General features: G+C 55.9%; 1 protein-coding gene across 1 annotated transcript in view; it reads right to left on the bottom strand.

Moving 5' to 3' along the window:
- The window catches only part of FGF18 (fibroblast growth factor 18), a 37669-nt gene extending 15487 nt beyond the window's left edge, over positions 1-22182 (bottom strand). Inside the window, exons 1-3 of the mRNA XM_034960959.4 lie at positions 21598-22182; positions 21386-21422; positions 5862-6042 (exon numbers count right to left, since the gene is read on the bottom strand). Of these exons, the coding sequence (XP_034816850.1) occupies positions 5862-6042; positions 21386-21422; positions 21598-21629 (250 nt within the window). The 5' untranslated portion in view covers positions 21630-22182. The remainder of the gene's footprint in view (positions 1-5861; positions 6043-21385; positions 21423-21597) is intronic.
- Between the last annotated feature and the right edge of the window lie 1976 nt (positions 22183-24158).

Here is a 24158-nt window from a genome sequence, read left to right as displayed (position 1 = left end):
TAGCCGTGTCAGTCAAGGGGTTGGTGAGGTGTGGGTGGTCACTCCTCCCTGGGGACAGAAGTTGTGGGACATGAGCTCAGAGGGGCAGGGGTTTAGGTGGAGATAGGAAGTTCCATTCCCAGCTGGGAGACCTGCTGGGGGAAGCTGGGTCTGATGATCACCCTATCCCCACTGCACAGTGCAAGCCTGGCCGGATAGAAAGGAAGGGTGGTGGGAAAGGAGGGAGGGAACACTGATTTGCCAAGTACCCACTGTGCACTGAGATCTGTGCCAAACAGAAGGAAGCCTCTTTGCCTCAATGCGCAAGGGGGAAGGACACCTGCCACATACCCTGACACACACAGGGCATCACCCATACATTCACTTGCTCAAGCATATACTGAGAGCGTCTTCGTGGTTGGCCCTGTGTACTGGGGATGCAACAGTGAGCAAAACAGACAAAACCTCCACCCTCCAGAAGTTTACACTCTAACATGGGAGACAGATAGTGGGTAACTAAATATATAACAGAAGGTCGGATAGCGACAAGTGCTAGGAAGGGTGGACAGAGCTGGGGACTCTCTGATAAGGAGACAATCGTACAGAAGCCTGGGTGGGTGAGGGAGCGGGCCATGGGGATATCTGGGAGAAGAGCATTCTCAGGACAGCAAATGCAAAGGCCCGCAGACGGACAGTGCTTGGGTGTTCACGGGATGCCCGGAAGGCTGCTGTGGCTGCGGCCATGTAAGCAAGGAGCAGAGGCAGAGCCTGAGGCTGCAGCAGGATCAGGAGCCAGGCACGCCAGGCCTGCAGGCTGATTCAAGGACATGAGTTTTACTCTAAGTGAGATGAGCACCTCTGAGCTGTGCAGGAACATACATGCTCACATTTTGGGATGCGTGTGGAAAATGGACCGTGGGGGCTCAACTCTGAGACTAGGGGTCCCTGCTACGTCAGCCACTCAACCAGCCCAAAGGACCTCTGGCAACTACCAGAATGAGGGAAATGGGGACGAGAGGACTCCCTCCCAGCTCCACCACCAACTCAGCAATAGCCCTGAAGCCCCGACCTTCCTCCCTGTGTGAGCCACTGATGGCAGTCCCCGGTTACACTTTGAGTTGCCCTGTACATATTTTATGCATCCTTCTAGCCACATTTAAAGGGGCCCTGCTCTCTGCCAGGCCTTGTGCTGGACATGGAGACATGGCAAAGAGCAAGACAAAGTCACTCCCTCCAAGGAGCTCACACTCTCGCAGGGGCACCAGCCACGTCAACAGATGGTTCCACCGCAGCAGGACCCTTGTTGGGACAAGGGCAAGCACAGGGGCTCTGGGGCTCTGTACCCAGCCTGGAGGCTCAGAGAAGCATCTGCACTGGGGCGTGCTGACTCCCTGTAAAGCTGGAATCACAGACTAACCCCATGCCTGAGCTGGAGGAAGCTGCAAAGTACCAGCTGCACACCCTTTACCCCACCCACATTACAGGTGGGGAAACCGAGGCTCAGGGAGAGAATGGGTGGGCTCACAGTCACGTGGGAAGTTCACAGCCTAGGTTCTTCCTACTCAAAGTCAGCCTCTAGTAAGGAACGGGGGCCCTAGACTGAAGGCTCTTTGATGGCTGGGACGAGGCATGTCACTCACCACAGTAGCCCCCTCCCCTGGTGCTTGGGCTTGGTAATTTACGTTGAATGAATAAGGGACTGAGGGGAGACACACGCAATCAGGGGAGCCAAAGGCCCTCCTCCCTCATTGGGGCAGAGACCTTGCTGCTGGGAATCACGGGAGGACGCCTCTTCTACCTGCATCTAACCTGCCAGGTCCCACTGACAGCAGACAGGAGTACCGCTTCTTCCCTCAGGTCCTTTCTGGAAGCCTCTGGAGCCAGTACCTGATGGCAGTTCCTCACCTGAGCCCGCGATGGCACCACCCCCCCACACACCCATAGTAAGGAGGTCAGGTGGTGATTATTAGTACTGGTTTAATGATCATATAATCTTTGGGCATAAGATTCTCTCATTTCAATTTCCCTGTTTGTAGAAGAGGAAACAGGATCAGAAAGGCTAACTCAGATCCACGGTCTCCCACTCGAAAATGGTGGAGCCGAGATTCAAATCCCATTAGATTCCTGAGCTGACAAGCTCAATCCTCCAAATACCATCTCCCTGGCTAGCAGGGACACTCTAGCTGGCCTGCCCAGGGTTATTCTGGGCACTGTCAGTCTGGAGGCTGGCCTACGGCAAAATGGGGTTTTTTAATCTTTTTTTTTTTTCTCAAACAGAGAAATCTTTTTTTCAAATAAAATCAGGCAGGAATATCCAATCATAAGGTTTCCTAAACTTTAAAAGCAGAGTTGCCCCGGAAACCCCCTGATGCTGGAGTCTCCCTGCGTGTGGGCTCAGCTGGCCCCCTCTCCTTCTGAGGAGTTGGTGCCTTCCCCATCTCGTCACATCCCAGGCTTAGGGACATCCACCTCAAGGGCAGGTGGAGGAGGCCTTCTCCTCCCCACTTGGCAGATAAAGAAGCTAAGCCCAGACATGGAGGCTCTTCCCCAGCCCTGCAAGATGCTCCCTGGTAGAGCTGCAGCTGGAACTCAGTGTCCTGCTTCCTGTTCCAGTGCTGTTCTATGACATGGCAACTTCCTGCAGGACAGAGTGTCCAGCACCAACGGCAAGAAGAGGGGAGGCTGATATTATCCCAGGTGGGCAGGGTGCCCCTCCCCCACAACCTCCCACCTGCCAGGTATTCAACTACCTAAGCCTCCAGCCCTCTGGCCAGCTGTGCTCTCCCTCCAGAACCCAAGGCAAAGCTAAGAAAGTCCCTTATTCCTGGAGCGGCCCACTCTCAGAGCCCCTAAAGCTTTACAGTACTGGGAGAGCTTTAGGGGGCCACCGGGAGACCCTCTTGCAGAATACCAAGGTGCAGAAGCCCCACTGACATCCAAGCAGATTTCACTAAGGGACCACCCACTACTGCGCAGCAGGCCAAGAGCCCTGGGCAGGGCACCCAGCCCCTCGTGCCCACCCACAGAGCCAGCACTTCAGGATTCTGGCCTTTACAGAGGCAAATCTGAGGTTCTGAGTGTCCGTGGGGATTCCAGATTCCAGGTGTTTACGGGGATGTATCCATGGTGTTTGCTGAGACTCTGAGACTGCATGTTATAAAATCATACGATTCTGACAAAGTGTGTGGTACATCTCAGATTGCATCATTCTCAGTGGGAGCAGGTTCCTGAACTGTCCTGGGCGCTCTGGCAGCCCCTCCCGCTGAGACAAGGCAGGCCCCTAATGCAGATCAGCAGAGCAGGCCCATCCTCCTGCCCTGGCTTGGCCACATAAATCACCCTCCCAATAATATTTGTATTGATTATCTAGATTGGAAGCCTCAATTGGCTCCATTGTCTCACTTCCTCTCCCCGGGCTCACAGATGGGGTCCCTTGGCCTCATCTGTGTTTCTAATGTGGCATTTAAATGGAGCAGCAGCAGCCAGCAAGGCCCTGCACTGCCCTGGGTGTCGGGGGGTCGGAGGAGTACAGAAACATATTCCTTGAGAGAGGATCATAAAATCTTAGAAAGCGTGGTGCTGGCAGAGAAGCCAAGAAGGCCTAGTCCCCAGGTACTGGAAGTGCTGCCCACTGGCCCCGCCCAGGCACTTGTCAGATGCAGCAGCTCAGGCCCCGCCCCCGAGACCCACTGAACCAACATGGGCATTTGGACAGGATCCCTCCGTGGTCACACCCATGTTACCCTTAAGAAGCATGGCCGGGCGCGGCCATGCTCACACCTGTAATCCCAGCACTTTGGGAGGCCAAGGCGGGTGGATCACCTGAGGTCAAGAGTTCAAGACCACCCTGGCCAACATGGCAAAACCCCGTCTCTACTAAAAATACAAAAATTAGCCAGGCGTGGTGGTGGGCGCCTGTAATCCCAGCTTCTCAGGAGGCTGAGGCAGGAGAATCGCTTGAACCCAGGAGGCAGAGGTTGCAGTGAGCCGAGATCATGCCACTGCACCACTCCAGCCTGGGCAACAGAGCAAGACACTGTCTCAAAAAAAAAAAAAGAAAAGAAAAAGAAGAAGCACTGCGTTAGCCCAACCATTGTGCAGAGGAGAAACCAAGGCCCAGAGAAGGCAAAGTGCTTGTCTGAGGTCACACAGCAGGAAAGATTCCCTGAGTTCCCAGTTCAGGCAGAGGGAATGAGAGGGCAAGTGACTTCTGGGGTGAGGGGCCGGCCATTTCCGGGCTCCCCTCCCTCTCGAGCTCCCGCCTCCTGTCTCAGGGCGTGGACAGATGGTTCAGACCAGAGTCTGACCCCCCTGTACTCTCCCAGCCTGGAGGGGCCAATGAGAGCTCTGGGACTCCCCAGAAGGGCACCTCCTCCTGCCACGGCCAGCCAGCTGCCCCTTCTGGCAGCCACTGGACAGCAGATCCGAGGGAAAACCACCACCTGGGTCAGCCTAGCACAGCCAGGCGTCTGTGGAGGGGGGCACGAGCGATGGGAGGCCCCATAGAGGCGGCCAGCAGAGGGCCTGGGAGAGGTGGGGAGGAGGGAAGCTGTGGTCCGAAGGAGGGAGGCAGAGCTGGTGGGGAGGGGGACAGAGAGGTGGACAAAAACAAAACAGGGAAGGGGGAAAAGCCGGGAAAGGAAGAAGGGGAAAGAGAGTGGGAGGGGAATGGAGGCGGTAAAGAGTGATGCCTGGGAGAAGGGAGGCAGCTGGCCCGGAGGTGCACAAGCCCAGCATGGCTCAGCCCTGCCCAGCCTGGCCTGGCCTGGCCCAGCCCCCAGTGACGGTGCAGCTGCCACGCTTGGGCCCTACCATGAGGTCAGTCCTGCCCCGGGGCTGAGGGAAAATAAATGGTGTCCAAGATAAAAGGTCCAAGAAATTATTTGTCTTGTTGTCACGTCCTGACTGCAACGGGCAGGGCTGGCAGGCAGGCGGGGCATCGTCCCAAAAATGCTCAGGCTGGCAGGTTTGGCCCCACACACAGGACCACGGCCCCAGATCCCCAGGCCCAAGGCTGGGGCCTGGGCCATCTCCTAGAACCTGGGCCTGAGAAGGCAGGAATGGGTGGAGGCAGGTGCTTTCCCAGTGAGTGGCAAGGACCAGGAGGCCTCGCAGCAGTCTCCGCTTTTCCGGCCTGGCAATTTTAAATAAATAATCTGCGTGGTATTTGCTCAGTGTCTGTCTAGGCCAGAGGCCCTCCAAGCTCTGGGAAGGCGGAGCGCTGCCTGTTTCACTCACTGCTGAGCACCTTTGTGGACCAGGGGCTTGGGATGTCTCACTCCTCCCAGCCATTGCAGAGGCAGCATAGGCAGGGGAGCGGGGTGAGTTCCCAAGTACTCCAGGAGGGTTGGGCAGTTCCAGGGTCAAGGGCAGGTCAACAGGTCCATGGCCCAAGGTGTTAATGAGTGCCACATATCACAGGTGCACAGGCTCAAGCTCAAAGCACCCATATGCACACGCGCACATAACACACACACTAGGCTGATTTTCACCACCAGCAGCTTCCAAAAAGCATCACCTCGAGGCTCCTGCCCCTTGAAGTGGCTGAACCTGGGGCTGGTGAGTGGTGGCATGGGAACGGCCACCTGCTTTAGGCCATCCCAGGCAAGCCACTGATACCACAGCAAATGCCACTTATGGGGCATTTACCAGCCAAAGAACTTTTCATTCACATCTTCAGTTAGTACTCCTGACAATGCTCTCAAGGATTCACTATTGCATCCCCATTTTATAGATCAGGAAACAGACCCAGAAAGGGTCAGTGCCAGGTCCAAGATCACACAGCCAGGAGCAGCAGAGCTGGCATTTGAACTTGAGGTCTCTGAGGCCAGGAAGGACATGTACACGGGTACACGGGGTAGGAGGAGAGGGTTGGCACATACCATACTTGTCCCCATCCTCGCCGCGGGCACTGATCCTGCGGCCCAGGACCTGGATGTGTTTCCCACTGGTCCGGCTGTAGAGCTGGTACAGCCGCAGCTGCTTACGGCTCACATCGTCCCGAGCCCGCGTCTGGTTCTCCACGTGGATGCGGAAGTCCACGTTCTCCTCGGCAACCAGCACCTGGGCAGGGAAAGGGACACAGTAAGCCACCCCAGATGTCCCAGGCCCACTGCATGCAGGAGCCAGCCACGTCCACCACAAAGACCAAGGGCTTCTCTACACCGGCTCTGAGCCAGGCCGTGGCACACACTGATAACCACCCCCTCACTACCCCCATTCAAAGACAAGGCAACCGGGGCTCTGAGAGGTGAGGCAAGTTGCCCAAGGTGGCCCAGCCAGAAAGTGGCAAAGCTAAGAATCAGGCCTAGGTCTATGCGACAACAAAGCTTCTCTTTCCACCACAGCCACAAATTAAAGCAAGAACGATTCTCGGTAAAATGGTGGGGCAGAGCTCCTACCCTGATTCCATCCCGGGGTAGCTGTGAGGACTAAGTGAGCAAACGGGAAGAAAAGTACTCCAATCCACGTGGAGATGGGTGAGGAACGAGAGGGGATGGAACGCTGGGTCCATGGGGAAAGAAGGAGGCCTGGAAAGCCTCATCCAGGGAACCAACAGGCCAAGTCCGCTGTGACTTCTCCCCCTGCAGCTGATGCTGGGGTCTCCTCCCCACACCCCAAGTGTCCTCATGCTGGCTCCCACACCAAGCATTTGCCCACATCCTGAGCTCCTCTAGGAGAAGCCTTTGTTTTGCATCTGCCACCAAAACTTCAGTTCCCTTGAGGCTTAGCTTGTGCCTGTCCACATCCTCCAGGAAGCCTTCCCTGGTTATACCAACACATATCGCGCTCATCTTCCTTCCCTTCTCATTGGGACGACTTGCACCTGCCTCCTCACTGGCCTTCTGCTTCCACTCTCGCCCCCTGGTAGTCTCTCTTCTACCAAACCCAATCCCCTCTCCACACTCTCCGGGGCTTCCCATCACACTTCGGTGAAGGACTCCTCCAAGGCCTCAAGGCCCTACAAGGTGAGCCCCTGACTGCTTTCCCACCTTCCTCTCCCACCACTCCCTCCCCACCAGCCACGCTGGCCACTGGCCACCTTGGCATGGCTCTGGGCATTCCAAAATCAAAACACACTCCTGCCCCAGGGCCTTTGCACTTCTTCTTCCCTCTGCTTTGATGCTCTTTCTCAGATCCTTACATTCTAACCCCTTGAGCTCACTCGGGTCTCTGCTCAAATGTCACCTCCTCACGCAGGCCTTCCTGGACCCCTTTCTGAAGCCACCTCCAGCTCTGACACTCTCCCTCCCCCCAACCATGCCTTGTGCTTCTTTCCAGCACTTATCTGGGTTTTGTCTTTTGGCCCCAGTAGACTGGCAGCACCGTCAAAAAAAAAAAAAAAAAAAAAGGAGAGAAAGCTGGAGCAGTGTCTCTCATTTGCCACTATATCCGCAGCACCTAACATGGTAGAAACTCAAACACTTCTTGAATGGATGCATGAACAAATGTTGAAAAGACCTGGAGTCCTGCTGTGCCATTTAGCGTTGGAGCAGGGTCCCCTACACCCTGCTGGTTGTATGCATGTCCTATCCCATGTCAACTACAAGGCTGAGCCATTCCTGAAGCCCAGACAGCATTCTGGGTTTGTTCCCTGTGTGCCCACAAAGTCTATCACAATGCTAGGCACAAGGGACCCCCATTCCCACGCTGGCACGCCCCCACTCAGCCCATGGCAGAGCTCTTGGGACCCTGGCTGCCCAAACATCTGTCTCACCTCTCAGCTGTGAGCTCCCAAGGGCAGGGATGTGTTTCCTTCATTTGCTACAGCAGGATCTCTGTCCCCAAGCTGACCTGCATGTATCTCCCGATCCTGGACTGGGCCCACAGGTATGTCAGCAGGACCACATTGTTGAACCTTCATGATTGTCCTCAGGGTGGAAGCATCATCCCACATTATGGATGAGGAAACTGTCAGCTCCACTGACAAGGCCCCAGAGGGGTAATGCAGAATTAACCCCAGGTCTTGTGACCCTAAAGACTGTGTTTCCTGTGCCCCACCCCTGCGGGCAGCCCCAGGCCACTGCCTTGCGGGGCCCTGCCTGCCCCACCAGTGCTGTCAGGGACTGGCCCTGGGTTCAAAACCCAGGATGTGCCACTCTCTAGCTAAGGGACCTTATGCAAGTTATTAAACTCTAGTGCCTGTTTCCTCACCTATAAAATAGGGTGATGATAACAGCACCCTCCTCATGAGTGGCTGCAAAGATTAAACATATAAAGCAATATATTAAGTGCTCAGAGCAGTGCCTGGCTCAGTAGGGGTAACTAGTGATAGAACACAAGGGAACCCTTTATGGGGCCCTAGGTGAAGCCCTGCAAACCAGATTTATATCTGGGAAGATGCTATTGCTTTTGATAGTCCTGACAACCTTGCACCATGAGAACGCTTATCACCCTCATTGAATAGATGGAGACACTAAGGTCCAGAAAAGTTAAGTCCATTGCTCCAAACCACACAGCCCAGTGAGGCAGGGCCTGGCCTGCTGGCCCACCATGTGTGCCTCCTCCTCACCTCCCCCACCCCTCAGCAGCCACACACGTCACCACTCACAGCCCGGGTCTGATACCTGGGTCCCGCCTCCTTCCACATCCTGCTGCTCAGGGACAGAAGAACTCCAGTGCTCCTGAGGCCCACACCTGGTGGGCATTTGTCTGGAAGACTCCCCACCCATGGCCTTTGACCTTCCTGGAATGACTTCCGGAGGTGGCTGGCCCTGTCCCCTCCCCCAAGGGCAGGCCTCTGGCGTCCCCTCCCTGTCCTCCTACTCTCCTCCTGCTCACAGGAGACCTTATCGACCAGAGGTCAAACCAATCTCCTTCCCCCAGGTCCCCAAGGGGAGCTGCCCTGCCCCAGAAGCCGGCCTCCCATTAATGATTTTCTCCCTGGCCCACTGGACAGAGGCAGCGTGGGTGACCCCGGGTCAGCAGGGGCTATCGGGTGGCACTTCCCCAGGATGCGGGAGGGAACAATCCATCTTGCCCAGCTCCCACCATTGAAGCCCCATTCTGTGGCCAGATCGGCCCCCAGGGAGGTGGCGGGGGTGGCCTCTGGTGGCCTCTGGCTCGGAAACAAGGTCTGTTCTCCTGGAAAGGCAGGAAGCACCCCGGGCTTCCCAGGCAAGACCTCTGGAGGGTGTGACACCCCCTACCCCGAAGCCTTTCCTAGCCCCACCTCCCGGGCTGGGTGAGGGCCCCCGAACACTCTACGGCAATGGCTTATTGTCCCAAGTCCAGTGTGACTGGTTCATCCCTGAATCTCACCTCTGCCCTCAGAAGGCAACCAGCAAACGCATGCCAAAAGGCGGCGGCCAAAAGTGAGGGAAATCTGGAGGCCAACATCAGCCCTCCCACTTACCAACCAGAGTGCCCCACAGAGGGATGTGTTAAGGCAACTGACTGCTCAGCATTCCCCTGTTCCAGACACTCTGCTAAGAAGACCCCTAGGCCGGTCGCAGTGGCTCAGCACTTTGGAAGGCCGAGGTGGGTGGATCGCTTGAGGCCAGGAGTTCAAGACCAGCTTAAGGCCAGGAGTTCAAGACCATCTTAACATACTGAAACCCTGTATCTACTGAAAATACAAAAATTAGCCAGGTGTGGTGGTGCACGCCTGTAATCCCAGCTACTCAGGAGGCTGAGGCCGGAGAATCACTTGAAACCGGGAGGCAGAGGTTGCCATGAGCCGAGATCGCACCACTGCACTCCAGCCTGGGTGACAGAGTGAGAATCTGTCTGAAATAAATAAATAAATGAATAAATAAATAAATATAATTTTTATAAAAAAGAAGAAGAAGAAGAAGAAAATGACCCCCAGACATGGCACCTCAACGACCCGTGGAGGTGAGCACCAGTTAAAGCCCATTTCAAGGTCTGCTGCCAGAGCACATGCATAGCGGGGCTGCCTCGGGAACATCCACTTCTCCTGTCCTACTAGCTGGGTGGCAGGTCACTTGGCTCGGTGCCCTGCAAGGGGGGCCTATCTTCAAGGTCTTCCCAGAACAGTCAATTTTGCTGTCGGCCTGGCTAACACCCCTCCAGGCATACAATGATCAGGGGTGTTGAAAAGCTGCGGTTTGAAGAAAATCAAATTGCTGCAACTCTTTTTTCTTTTTTGAGACTGAGTCTCACTCTGTCACCCAGACTGGAGTGTAGTGGCGCGATCTCGGCTCACTGCAACCTCCGCCTCCCCGGTTCAAGTGATTCTCGTGCCTCAGCCTCCCCGAGTAGCTGGGATTACAGGTGCCCACCACCACACCGGCTAATTTTTGTATTTTTGGTAGAGACAGGGTTGGCCAGGCTGGTCTTGAACTCCTGACCTCAGGTGATCTGCCCACCTCGGCCTCCCAAAGTGCTGGGATTACAGGTGTGAGCCACCGCGCCCAGTCTGCTGCAACTCTCGAAAGGAGAGAAGGGTTGGTGCATAAAGGAAGTCTTCTATGGAAACAAGGTGCCTTTTGTCACTCCACCTTTCCTGCCACACCATGCACATGGATTATCTTTTGGGTGGAAGCAGCTTTTCTCACAGCATGGTGGCCTAGGGTCCCCTTCAGCCTAAGGTCCCAACTGTCCCCAGCCCCTGCTTCCCCTGCCTTGAGGGCTTCAGTTCTGGTAGAAATCTTCACTCTACCAATGCAGCAACTGCACAGAGGCAACGAGGCCCCAAGAGGCTCAAATCCCTCCCCCAAGCCTTCCAAGGTCCCCCAGCCCTGGGGACAATCATGGGGCTCAGTGGCACAGAGCCCACCCACCTTCTGCCTTCGGTCTCATCCTCTCCCGGTGCAGCTCTTAACACAAAATGTGATGCCGTGTCCCTGCCCAGGCTCCCTATTACCCAGGACAACAGCCAAGTGTCATCCTTACAATTGAGCCCTGTCTACCTTGCAAGCCTCCCCTCTTAGGCACCTTGGTAAGAACCTTCCACGTGGTGAAAAGAGGTTGAGGTGAGCCCCCAGCCTAGTACCAGCTTCCAGAGATCAACCAAGGTACCACCTCACACCAGAGCATCCAGCAGCCTCCATCACTCCCTCTGGCTTGAAGATTTTAGCCTCTCCAGCCCACTCATGGCTGAAAAGCATGTTTGGGATTTTCCTCTTTCTTCCTGGCCCCCATTTCCACCTTCCACAAACGTGCGTCACATCACACATCACCTATGTACACACACCACACACGCAACACTCACACAGGAACCAGCACTGGCTGACCTTAGCTGTCACCTGGCTTCACCCCCAGTCAACCCACTTATTCGACTTCTTTAGCTCTCAGTTTTCCTATCAGCAAAATGGGGACTGTTGATAATATTTATCTCAGAAAAAGATGATATTAGTAACAATCATTACTCTTTTTTCTTTAGTTTAGTTTTGTTTCTTAATCAGGCATTGTGTGTTGAGCACTTCCTCTGTGCTAAGAATCTCTTGAGGGATGCCTTCCTATGTAATGCCCAGAACAACCCTATGAGTTGGTACAATTTTTTTTTTTTTTTTTTGAGATACAGTCTTACTCTGTTGCCCAGGCTGGAGTGCAATGGTGTGATCTTGGCTCACTGCAATCTCCGCCACCTGGGTTCATGCGATTCTCCCGCCTCAGCCTCTGGAGTAGCTGGGATTACAGGCGCCTGCCACCGCGCCCAGTGAATTTTTGTAGTTTTTAGTAGAGACGGGGTTTCACCATCTTGGCCAGGCTGGTCTTGAACTCCTGACCTCATGATCCACCCGCCTCGGCCTCCCAAAGTGCTGGGATTACAGGCGTGAGCCACCGCGCTCAGCCTGGTACGATTATTATTCCCATTTTACAGAGAGGGAAACTGAGGCTCAGAGAGGTTACATCACTTGTTCTATGTCACAGAATTGGTGAGAAATCAAGATGCAAATCCAGCCCAGGCTCTCTCCTGCTTTGCCCTCGCCTGCCACTGTTCTCCCTCCTCTTCCTCACCCACCTCCTTTCTACTTTTCCAGGACGACAACTGGTTCAGGCCACAGGCCATAGTTTGGGGATAAGGAGGTTGGAATATTGTCCACAAAAAGCTGGGGCCCTTGAGCTTTCTGCCCCCACCCAAGAGACAGGGATGCGGCCCCACGGCCTCTCCCACCCAGGCCTCATCCTCTGATCCTTGAGGCTTCATGAAACCCATGCTCCTATCTCCGGGCAACCTGCCCAGAAAGGGAGGGTCTCCCTGGTCCCAGGAGGGGCAGCCCCCAGACTTCCAGCCACATTCCACACCACCTGGCTCCTCCAGCAGCAGCAGCATCGGGCCAGCCAAGGCTTTCAGAGCTTCTCCAAACTCTGGATTCAAACTGGAGACCTTCACTCCTCTCCAGTGGGGGTTCCCGGTAAAGTCAGCCACTCTCTCCACCTGAAAACGCAGCTCCCCTAACTCTTCCTGGACTCTGGCCCAAGGGACGCTCTCTGGATTACTGTCATTGAGAGTGAAGCTCACGTTGGCTCCCACTGGCTGGGCACTTGCCCCCATGCCAGGGCCCATGTCCGCTCCTCACACAACCTGAGCAGCTGAAACTATTACTATCCCTGTGTTCCAGGTGACAAAGGAAGACACAGAGAGGCCATGGGACTGGCCCAAATTGAACAGAAACTGAAAGAGCCACGATCTGAACCCATCTCTGGATCTGAAGCCCATGAGTTTCCCATGGATGGAAAGGGGAGGAGGAAGGCCGGGCCCACCCTGAATCTGAGTGTGGCTCTGATGGGTGCCCCCACCTCTTCAACCCCGGGCTTCTGGCCTCTTTCCTGTGACACTCCGCATACCAACTCAGCCAGGACAGACAGTGACGCCGCAAAGGGCCCTTCCCCACCCCCCAGACTGTCCATTATGCTCCCAGGGCTATCAATGTATTGATTGGCAGGGTTGAGCCATCAGCAGGGAAGGGGGGCACTGCAGGATTGGGGGTTGGGCCCGAGGGTCGGCCTCCCTCTCCCCATACATCAGCCTTCATGGTACAGATCATCAATATGGGCACCGCTGCTGCAGGCAGCCAACCCTGGAGCCGTAAAGACCCATGCCCTGTTCTCTCCCTCCCTTTCCTCTTCCCGCTGATCCCTGTTTCAATTCCAGCTCCCTAAAGCCCCTGGGTAGGGAGAATGGCCATCCATGCCCATGAGGTAACAAGCCCTTTATTCCAGCATTCAAAGCCCACCACAGTCTTTTCCATCATCCCCATTCCTGGGAATGGATGCGCCAGTCACCCCAGTCAGCTTGGAGCTCTGTGAGTCCACCAGGCTGATCCCTGCTTCCAGTAGCACCGTTCCATATGCCTGCAAGGCTCTTCCATATATGCGCATAGACACATGCACGCACGCAGAGGCTCACAGTGTCCTCTTCATCCGGTTTGCTCTTATTTCAAGGTCTACATGAAACATCTACCCAGGCCAGACCCTCTTGCCCCAGAGTCTGGTTCAAGGCCTGTCAGCAGAGTACCTGCTGCACCCTTGAGCTCTTGCTCCCCAGCACATACTCCCAGTTTCTCTCAAGTTTCCAATGGCTGGGATAGGTGCTGGCCCTCTCCGTGCCCCAGCCCCTGGCACAGATGAGTGGGTGGGGGGATTCAGTCTGGATCCCGGCCCCCAGAGAACCTCTCCCTCAAACCTCCACTCACTGACCCAACATTCCTCCAGCATGCCAGGTCTGTGCCAGGTGCCATGGTGCCTGCAGCAGGGGTCAGACCTCCCTTTGACTTCCAGGAACCCGTGGGCTGGTGGACAAGCCGGTCTTGAGACACCCCAGAGTTGAATGCAGATACGCAGCTCACATTTACTTAACACTTATCATGAGCCAGGCGCTATGCCAAGTGCCTCCCCCGGGCAGGGGGAACTCACCCTTTCAGCAACCCCAGGAGGGAGGTTCTGTCCTGATGCCTACAGGAATGATAAGCCACAGAGAGGCCAGTCAATCACTCAGTCACACGGCCAACTGAAGCGTGCTGGGCCCAGAACCCACCCATCCCTGTGAGCCCCGCAGAGTGCCCTGGATCAAAGACAGTGGCCAAGCGCTATGCGATTCCAAGGCAGAAGGTGGGATGGGGATCGGGGGAAACAGAGCTTCTCGAAGTATGTGCCATCTCTTCATGGGGAACACTTGGAAGGAAAAGCCTTGGATACCTTCTTCATTCCCCTCAAAACCAGTCCAGGGCCAGGTATGCAGCAAGTGTCCCATAAATGTTTGTGGATTGTTGATGACGAGCAACACTATATTTGAGTGCCTACTACATATCTAGTCATCAATTACTCCTACCAACAGGCCAGGGGAGTGGGATTAGCATCCTTATTTTGCCCATGGGGAGGAAGTGGAGACTCAGAGAGGTTAAGGGCCTCGCCCAAGGCCACACAGTCTTGAGTGGTAGAGTGGCAATTAAATCCAGACCTAAGTCCAAAGCCTGTGCTCCCAACTCAGACTGGAAGAGGCCTGATGTCACTGATCCAAGGAACACGTCCTTTCTAGCTTTCTCTAGCACCCCACAGCATGTTATGTACCTAACACAGACAATATAATTGATTGAACAATTACTTTTACTAAATTATTCATCGAGTGTTTTGCCATTGTGCTAGCTACTCTGTGTGCAATATCCCACTTAGTTCTCACAATAACCCTTAAGAAGTAGGTATTTCTCTCTCTTTTTTTTTTTTTTTTTTTCCAGATGGAGTGTCGCTCTTGCCCAGGCTGGAGGGCAGTGGCGTGATCTTGGCTCACCGCAACCTCCATCTCCCAGGTTCAAGCGATTCTCCTGTCTCAGCTTTCTGAGTAGCTGGGATCACAGGCGCCCACTATGCCCGGCTAATTTTTTGTATTTTTAGTAGGGGCGGGGTTTCACCATGTTGGCCAGGCTGGTCTCGAACTCCTGACCTCAAGTGATCCGCCTGTATCGGCCTCCCAAAGTGCTGGGATTATAGGCGTGAGCCACCACGCCCGGCCAGAAGTAGGTATTTCTCATGATCCCATTTAACAGATGGGGAAACTGAGGTGCAGAAAATTAAAGGTTAAGGAATATTTGCTGAGCAGCTGCCAAGAAGCATAGCCAGGATTCAACCTAGGTTTCCCCTACGCCAAAGCCTATGCATTCAAGCATCACCGAAGCCACTGACCTCACCTCACTGATACCCAGGCAGGTAAATCAAAGCTCAGAGAGAGAGGTCAGTGAGCCCAGGACAGAGCCAGGATTGGAACCCAGGTATTCAGGGATTCCACTCTGTGGCCCACAGGGGGCTTGTCTTTGGCCCCATCCTTGGCACAACAGCATTTTGAATGGCCTGAGGCCTTTTGCCACTGAGACCTCAGAGCAAACACACTGCTAGCAAGCCGGACCAAAGCCCACGGGGCCTCCTGACCTGCTGCAGTTTCAGAATAAATCCCCATGCTCAGGCCCACAGTGCTGACAGCAGGCCCAAGCCCCTTCTAAGGCCAGCCCTCCCCTCCATGCACTGCCATGGGGTCTTATGAGTTAGAGAAGAGCCAACACAGCAAAAGCTAGGAGCATACAGAGAGGTTCCTCAGAGCAGCCCTTACCCACAGAAAGGAGAAATCAACACCTCCCCTCCCACAGTGACGACAAGGCAGCAGCCCTGGGGAAGGACTCTATATCTGATGGGGGCGGGCAGGGGGCAAGGGAACCCTCCTAGAGTAGAGGCATAGGAGCAGGGTCTGGACTACAAACAAGAGTTTGGGTGATGCACTGTCCCTCCACAACTACCTGAGGCAGTAGGGATGATTTCTTTGGTTGTTTTTTCCCATTGTACACATGCAGAAGCTGAGACCCAGGGAAGTTAAGTAACTTGCCCGAGGTCACACAGCAAAGAGAAGGCAGAGCCACACTCCAGAGCCCTCATACAAGTAAGCTTGAGTCCTAGAGCCGGACAGACCCAGAGCTGAATCCAGCTCTGCCTGTCTCTTGCTATGTGACCAAACGCAGGTTACTTTATGCACCGGTGCCTCTCTTGTTCTTCCTCTGTAGAATTCCCTAGTTCCAGGCTGGTTGTGAGGCTTGACCTGGATAATGTGCAAAAGCACATGGCTGGCCAGGCGCAGTGGCTCATGCCAGTAATCCCAGCACTTTGGGAGGCCGAGGCAAGCAGATCACGAGGTCAGGAGACCGAGACCATCCCAGCAAACACAGTGAAACCCCATCTCTACTAAAAATACAAAAAATTAGCCGGGCATGGTGGCTCGCGCCTGTAGTCCCAGCTACTCGGGAGGCTGAGGCAGGAGAATGGCGTGAACCTGGCAGGCAGAGCTTACAGTGAACCGAGATCACGCCACTGCACTCCAGCCTGGGCAACAGGCCGAGACTCTAAAAAAAAAAAAAAAAAAAAAAAAAAAGCACATGGCGGCCAGGTGCAGTGGCTCATGCCAGTAATCCCAGCACTTTGGGAGTCCGAGGCGGGTGGATCACCTGAGGTCAGGAGTTCAAGACCAGCCTGGCCAACATGGTGAAACTCCATCTCTACTAAAAATACAAAAATTACCCAGACATGGTGGCATGCAGGCTGAGGCAGGAGGACTGCTTGAACCTGGGAGGCAGAGGTTGCAGTTAGCCGAGATTGCACCATTGCACTCCAGCCTGGGCAACAGAGTGAGACTCCAACTCAACAACGGTAACAAAAAAAGCACTTGGCATGTAGTGAGTGCACTATACCTGGTGGTCACTATGAATATTGTTGTTGTTTTTGATGGCTTGATGTGACTGCACCCCAATTTTCCACACCCACAAGTCTCCTGCTAGAGGACTAGGTCAGAACCAAAAGGCCCCGCAGAAAACGGAGGTCTCTTCCCATTACCCCTCTAGTCTCCCTTTGGGGGTCCAGTGTGTCCTTGGAGCTGCCCAGGGCAGGGTGGAGGCTGCATCTGTGACCGATGGGCTGCCCCAAGCCTGCTGACACTGGCCGTGCCAACCACAAGAAATTCTAAAAATCCACCTCCTTATCTCAGAGCGGGTGACACTCCCGAGCTTCAGGAATGCTGATGGGGAGCCCCGCCCCCTCCCCTCCCCCTCCCCCTTCCCCCTCTGCTGGGGATAGGCTGGAAGAGGAGTGCTGAATCCTCTGGGCCCCAGCCCCCAAGTACCCCCCTCTAACTCTGGGACCCTCTCAGATCAACACATTCCAGGAGGATCAGGACCTGCAGACTCCAAGTCAGACACCCTCAAGCCCAGAGACGCCTACCTGGGCTCTCAACATCCCCCTTATACCAGAATCCAAAGAGAATCTCACTGCAGATCCCTAGCATGTCCCTAAGGACTCCATGGGCCCACCAATATTCTTCTGAATAATTTCAGGATTCTTTGAGAAGAAGGTCCATCTGCTATGGTAGAAAGAATACAAGATCTTGAATCCAGCGTCTTGGGTCTGAACAAATCCCTTCCTCATTCTGTGCCTCGGTTTCTCCATCTGTGAAACAGAATTATTACCCTCTCTTGGCCTCCCTGTAGAATGGTTGAAAGAAGTGAACCAGCTTCCCAATGTAAGGGACACTTTAGAATTTCTACAAGTACCATCTTTTTCCTTCATGCAAATCACTGCTCCTGGGACTCAGTTTCTTCCCCTGCTAAACGGGAGGAAGATGTATGTGCCTGCCTCGCTCCACTTCACAGTGCTGGGAGAGGAGGGGGCAGAATAGACAAGCCTCTGTTCATCTGGCACTTTCTCCCTTTAAACTGGGAGATCTTGGAGGCCAGGGACTGACCAGACCTTATTCCCAGGGCAGCAAGAAGCAGGCTCCCAGCAAGTATGTGCTGAATGAATACCTGACTGTGGATGGATGGATGATGTTGCTTTAGGAAATTAAAAGGCCAGGTGGGTGGCTCACGCCTGTAATCCCAGCACTTTGGGAGGCCAAGGCAGGCAGATCACCTGAGGTCAGGAGTTCGAGACCAGCCCGGCCAACATGGTGAAACCCTGTCTCTACTAAAAATACAAAAATTAGCCCAGCATGGTGGTGTGTACCTGTAATCCCAGCTACTTGGAAGGCTGAGGAGAGTGACTTGAACCCAGGAGACAGAGGTTGCAGTTAGCCAAGATCACGCCACTGCACTCCAGCTCGGGTGACGGAGCACAAAAAAAAAAAAAAAAAAGTGCCATCCACTAACAGAGCATCCCATCCTCTTTTTGCACCAAAGGACGCTGTCTCCAGCTTCCCCATCCTAACCAGCTTAAAGAAAGGGTCTAAACCTCACCGAGGAGGCTGGGTGTGGGGGTGGTCAGGCCGAGAGGGGGCGTGGAAGGAAACTTCCAAACTTGAACACTTCTTGTGGTGAGAGAGGAAGTGGCGCTGCAGGAGGGACAAGGGGCTAAGGGGCTGGCAGGAGGGACAAGAGGCCAGGGGACGCCCCCCCACCCCGCCCAGCCTGGCCCGCCTCATGCCTGGTCTGTCTGGGGAAGGCCAGGACCTAGCCGAGCCTGGCGGCAGGAACAATGTCAGGCAGGTGCCGGCCGAGCTGCGTGAAAGGCCCAGCCCGGTGTCATTGTCAGAGCTCAGCCAAGTGCAGAAAAGCAATTTACTGGTCACGCCGCTTGCTCCCCACGGAAATTTTTAAAATTCTTCCAATTTGAGCTATCTACGGTGTCCTGAGTCGTGTGGAGAAGGGATGAAGGGATTTTATTAAATTCCCAGCTTCCCACTTCCCAGGGTGGCCAGTGGGTGAGGGCGGGGCTCACCACTTTGGGGGTGGGCAGGACGGTGTCTGGCATTGAATGTGCTCATGGAAACGTAGCTGGGGGCAGGGACCCATTCTGAGCCCGGTAGCGATGGACAGGAAGAAAGGAGGGGCCCAGAAACTCCACTGCTAAGACTGGACCAGTCCTGGAAAACACTGCGGGGGGAGGGAAGGGCGTAGGCGCATCCATTTCCCAGCAGCCACAATGTGCCTTCCTGGGTGGATGAGAACTGGCAAAACTACCCCACCCCCCCATCATATACCAGTTCAACTCCATGACCAACCATTTCATAAATGATGCAGCTAAGACTCTGGGGATCCACAGAGAGGGAAAGATGGAGCTGGAGCTGGGGTTCAGGCCTAGGCCACTGGATTGCAAAGCCCTGAGCCCTTCCTGCCATGTAGAGAGGCCTCCCTGGCCCCGGCTCACCCTAAAGGAGCTTGAACTGCTACCCGCTAAGTGCAGCCTACCCAAACCTCAGCAGGGAGCAGGCCCCAGATTCCTGGCAGTTAACATCATTTGGCTCCTACCCCTCATTTCAACCATTAAGGCCACCCCATCTTTGTTCCTGTAGTGTGAATGGGGACATAAGCCTGACAACCTTGCCCATAACTCCCAGGGTAACATTTCTTTATCTTTAGGGGTCACAGATGTTTTGAAACTCTGTGGGGAGCAGGCAACCCTCTTCCAGACACAGCACATTTGAGCACCATTTTTGTGCAGTGTTTCAGGGGCCTCCCCCTCCCACAATCCCATCCTTTGACACTCCAAGGGTACATGGACCATGGGTGAAAAACATCAGTCTTATGGCACTTTGGATGCAGAAAGGCCGGTGGGGACAAGGGGGAAGGTGGAGGTGGTGGGGAGAGGAGGATCCCTCACCTGCTTGAAGGCTGCCTCTTGACCTAACCAGGGCAGACCACCCAGCTCTTTCCCAAGATGCTGGCTCTAGCTCTGGCCAGGAGGTGGAGGTGGGATGCAGAGTCCACACTCCCTCCCTCCAGCTCCCACGGAGAACACAAAGACCACACAGCAGCCCCTCCTGGGCCCTACTTCAAGAAGAACCAACAGCAGCAGGCATCCAGAGGCTTGAGCCACACATCCGCAGGCCTCCCTGCTGCTCCTTGCCCATTTCATCCCTCCTGCCCCCAGGCACAGCACTCTGGAAAAGAGCTCTTGCCCAGGTCAGACAAGCAGACCCCCTGGAGTGACCCCGGGGCCTGCCCTCTGCTTGGGGACTCAGCTGCAGACCAGGCAGGCCATGCCTGGCACTGGTCTCCCTCTTTGACACCAGCCACTCCCCACCCCCACCCCCACCCCCATCACCACACAGGTCACATCTGCTTTGGCAAACAGCCAGTCTTAAGTTACTGCCTCCAGTTATATTGATTCAAGGAGTCACTGGGGACCCCAGCCTGGCCAACAGGAGGAAAGAACCCATCAGTCCGTCCACCCTTCCATCCCCAAGCCCCACTGGATGCCCCCAGCTCAGTGCCTATCAGGAGGGTAACAACCCTCTCCTGGGCGTGGAAGGAAGATAGCAGGCCCACCACCGCCAAACACTGCGAGTGGCTGTTGAGTCGCGCAGTGCTCAAGGCACACAACACTCCTTGAACCAGAAAACCGGGAGAACCACCAATTTCCTGTGCTCAAGGCTCGCTCTGGGGATCTCCACAATCCAGAAGGCTAAGGTCTAAGAATCTTCTCTAATCCCGGAAAGCCACCTGCCTTCCACCGAGGGGGAAGGGTCAGACAACCCTCTTTTGGCCTGTGTCCAGTTCCTCCTGGCCTGGCCCCTTGCAGCACTAGGTGGGTGGGGGCTTGGGGAGCTGACGCTTCCTATTCCCTTTGCCCGCCGCCCCCCCACCCCCACCATGCAGAGGCAACCCTGGTCTGGTTCTAATCGGGGCTGAAGTCGGCTCCCTTTTTCGCTCTTCTCTCTCCCTCCCCCCAACCCTTTTTCCTTCATTTCTACGGCTTTGGAAGCCAGAGCGTTCCAACTGTCTGCGTGCCAAGACCTTCCCGAGTCTGAAAGCTGCTGAAGTAACAGATCAGATTTTAGCAAGTGCTTTCCAGGCTGAGCGCCAAGCCCTCTTCTGATTCACGGAGAGCGAGCGAACGGGGAGCAGGCGGGGAACCAACGAGGGCTGCACCACCTTAGGCGAGGGAGTGCGGAGCGCGGCCCATCCGGGAGCGGCCTCGCGGGCAGCGGCCACTCGGCCTAGGCGCCCTCGAGCTTCCCCTCGTCCCGGGCATGTGTGTGTGTCTGTGTGTGTGTCTCAGTGCTGCAAGCGCCTTCAAAACCACAGAGTAATTTACAACTGAAGCTTTCTCCCTGGACTCGAAATCCACTCGGCTGAAAGTCTTTTTGTTTGGAAGCGGCGATGTTAAGGGAAGGTTGGCAGAGAAAATCCCTAGGTCCTACCCCTCGCTGGCTGCGGGCAGGGGTCTTAGAGCTGGGTATATTGCTGCGGCTGAGCCCGCCGGCTCTGCGGGATCTCCTCCCAGCCGAGGCCGACAGTGGCCGCGACAGCCAGCGCCTCCTCGGGCCCCGCGGCAGAGCCCCTTGCCCTTGGCCGGTTCCCCGCCGGCGCAGGGCGCACGCGGAGCCGCCCTTCCGAGCCCTGGGAACAGGTGCACTGGGCTCGGCGCCCAGGAGGGGTGGGGCACAGGGAGGGGGCGCGGCCGGGGAAGGGGGGTCGGCGTGTACCGCGAGGCAGGGGCGGGAGGAGGTCAAAGTCAGGAGCCCACGTACCTGTACCTGGAAGCACAGCAGCAGGAAGTGTAAACACCTGCGGGAAACAGATGGAGAAGCGGTCAGTGGGACCTGAGGAAGGGGGCGCACGGACAGACAGACACGCAGTCGAAGAGTCAGGCGAACCGACGGGCGGGCAGACAGAGGTACAGGGCACAGGCATACGGACAGACAGCCAGGCAAGGTGGGCAGCCCCGCGCGCGGGCGCTTACAGGCAAGTGCAGGCGGAGGGCGCTGAATACATCGCTGGGCGGGAGGGAGGCGGCGGCTCCTAGCCCAGCCTGCACATGTCCGCTCCGCGCGGCCGGGACCGGGCGCCTCCGCCGCCGCCGCCGCCGCCGCCGCCGCTGCTGCTGCTCCCTCCTCGCCGGCTGCTGCTGCTGCAGACTCTGCTGCTCCGGGGCGCTCCGCGGCGCGCCCTGCGGCATCAGCGCCCCGCGCGGCTCCTCCCGAGCGCTGCGCCCTCCGGGCTGGCGCAGGGGCTGCGGGGCGGCAGCCGCTGTGCAGGAGGCGCCTGGCCGGTGCGGGGAAGCTCGCTCACTGCTGGCCGGCCGGCCGTCCGGGCGTCCGTGGGAGGCTGGCTGCCCGGCTCAGTCCGGGGACAGCATGCGCGGCGGGTCTGGAAGCCGAGTTGCGCTCTCCGGCCCGGGCGCGGAGCTGCGTGGGGCCAGGGGTCAGCGCTCCGGGGTCGGGGCGCGCGGCTGCAGCGCGAAAGCGTCACGGCCGCTCCGTCTGGGCGCCCGCCGGCTCATGTCTCCTCCTCCGCGTCTCTCCGGCCGTGCGCATCGCCGCCTCCCACCACTGGCGGCGGCCGGGGCGTTTTCTACGCGCGGGCGGCGAGGGGGCGGGGGGCCGGGGGCGGGCCCGGGCCCGAGCCGGCACAATGAGGATGCGGGGCCTGGGGGCTCCCCCCTCGGGGCGCGGCCGGACGGGCGCTCAGCTCGCCTGGGTGCGCCCAGCCCACATCAAAGGCGGCCCTGCCTGCTCGCCTGCCTGCCGCGGCCTCTCGCTGCCTCCTCCTCCTTCTGGCGGCTCGGGGTTGGAGGGGAGGCGCTCAGACTCTCGGAGACGGGACCGGCAGCTCCGAAGGGGCAGGACCCGCGAGACTGAAGCTGGTGAGCGCTGGAAGCCGTCGGAGCTCTGCGCCCGAGCGCAGTGACCGCTCCTCCGCGCAAACGTTGCCCAAATTGGGCAGGCGATGCTCCCCAAGAACGCAGTTAGGTACGGAACGTCCTCACCTGCCCACATTCGCTACTCGCACTCACTCACCAGCGCTCTAGTGGAGAGCCGAGAGGGGCGGGTCAAACCCAGCCCCGGGGCGGCTCCACTGAATGGGGGTCGCTTTTACCCGCCCTGTGATCGTGGAGTTTCCCAGCCACCCTCTTGACTGGCTACCCACATAAGTGAGCCCCCTTCCTCTTCTTACGTCCCTGCCGCTGCGAAGGGGGCTCCGGGGCATCTCTCCTTCCCACCCCTCGCCCCCTCCGGGGCTCTGGGGTCGGTTCACGGGATCCCAGCTGGACTCTCCCGTAGGCGAGCCAGCTTTGGAAACACACGGCTACCACCAAGCGGCCCCGAGACGTCACTGCAACCCCAGCACGGACGGCTGCACGCCGGGGAGCAGCCAGCAGGACTCTGGTCAGCGACCACGCTGAGGCCCTCTTCCGGCCTCCTCCCAAAACCGGACTAAGACTTGCCTCCGTTTGCATACCAGGCAGCTTCGTTCCTTTAACCAGGGCCCCATTCAGGACACTGGTTCTTACCGCCTCTGCCCCTTCCAGAGGCATAACTCCTGTCCTTCCCACCAACCCCAAAACGTAGGTGTTCTTGTCACGTACCTGCCTCACTGTCTAGAGCTGGTGTCAGCCAAGCTCTGCTTGGGCCTGATGCTAAGGAAAATAGGTCACAGTGAGAAAGACGCTGGAGTACAGGCTCAAGCAAAACTCAGGAATCTGGACTATTTGGTCAAAGCCTCCTTGCGTTGGCAATGGTTGATGGTCCACTAGAGCATAAACTGAGGTAGGACTGTCGAACAGTGCTATTTCCTGAAGCCATGAATATAAAACATTAGTAATTGTTCCAAATATCAGGCCTCCTTGCAAGCTATTTTAAGTTCCCTTTCAAAGCTGAGGCTATTTTAAACAGCCTCTGTTTCAACATCGGACACAAGTGCAGAAAACCTTTTCAAAACCAGGTGCTGAGGGGGAAAATTCCTGCATGAAGCTTTTAAGCTGAATTTACTTAGACATTCCGATTGCCAGAGCTGGACTTGCAGAGTTACTCGTAACTTCCCAAGTTCTGGAGAAAATGAATCGATCCCAAGATAGGATGCAATGACCAACCATAAATAGAAATGGACAGAAATGCTCCCACCGATGACCTGAGTCATTGCCGCCGTCTTTGATCTTGCTTTATAGGAAGATTGACAAACCCAGTCGAGGAGTTTTTGGCTTACCATCTGCTAGTTTGAAGTATCTCCTGGCTAAGAATCATGCTTCCAATTTTCTATATTGTTACTATTTTTTATTACTTGTGAATGGAATGGGTATATAATTATTTATACCCTATCTAAAATGCTTGCAGTATTTTTCAATGCTCAAAGTATATTTGCCAATCTCACCTACCAAACAAATCAGACTGACCAAAAAGTCCAGCCAAGAGAACAGTTCTGAGTAAGAGCATAAACTCAGGAGTCAGAAGTACTGCATTTGAATACGGCCACCAACATTTACTTATAAATTCCAGCAAGCAATGGTTTGAGACTCTGCTTCCT

Source organism: Pan paniscus, chromosome 4 (assembly GCF_029289425.2).
Source record: "Pan paniscus chromosome 4, NHGRI_mPanPan1-v2.0_pri, whole genome shotgun sequence".
Classification (NCBI taxonomy): domain Eukaryota; kingdom Metazoa; phylum Chordata; class Mammalia; order Primates; family Hominidae; genus Pan; species Pan paniscus.
The sequence above is the reverse complement of the archived record's forward strand: the minus strand, read 5'-3'. Positions and strand labels throughout refer to the sequence as shown.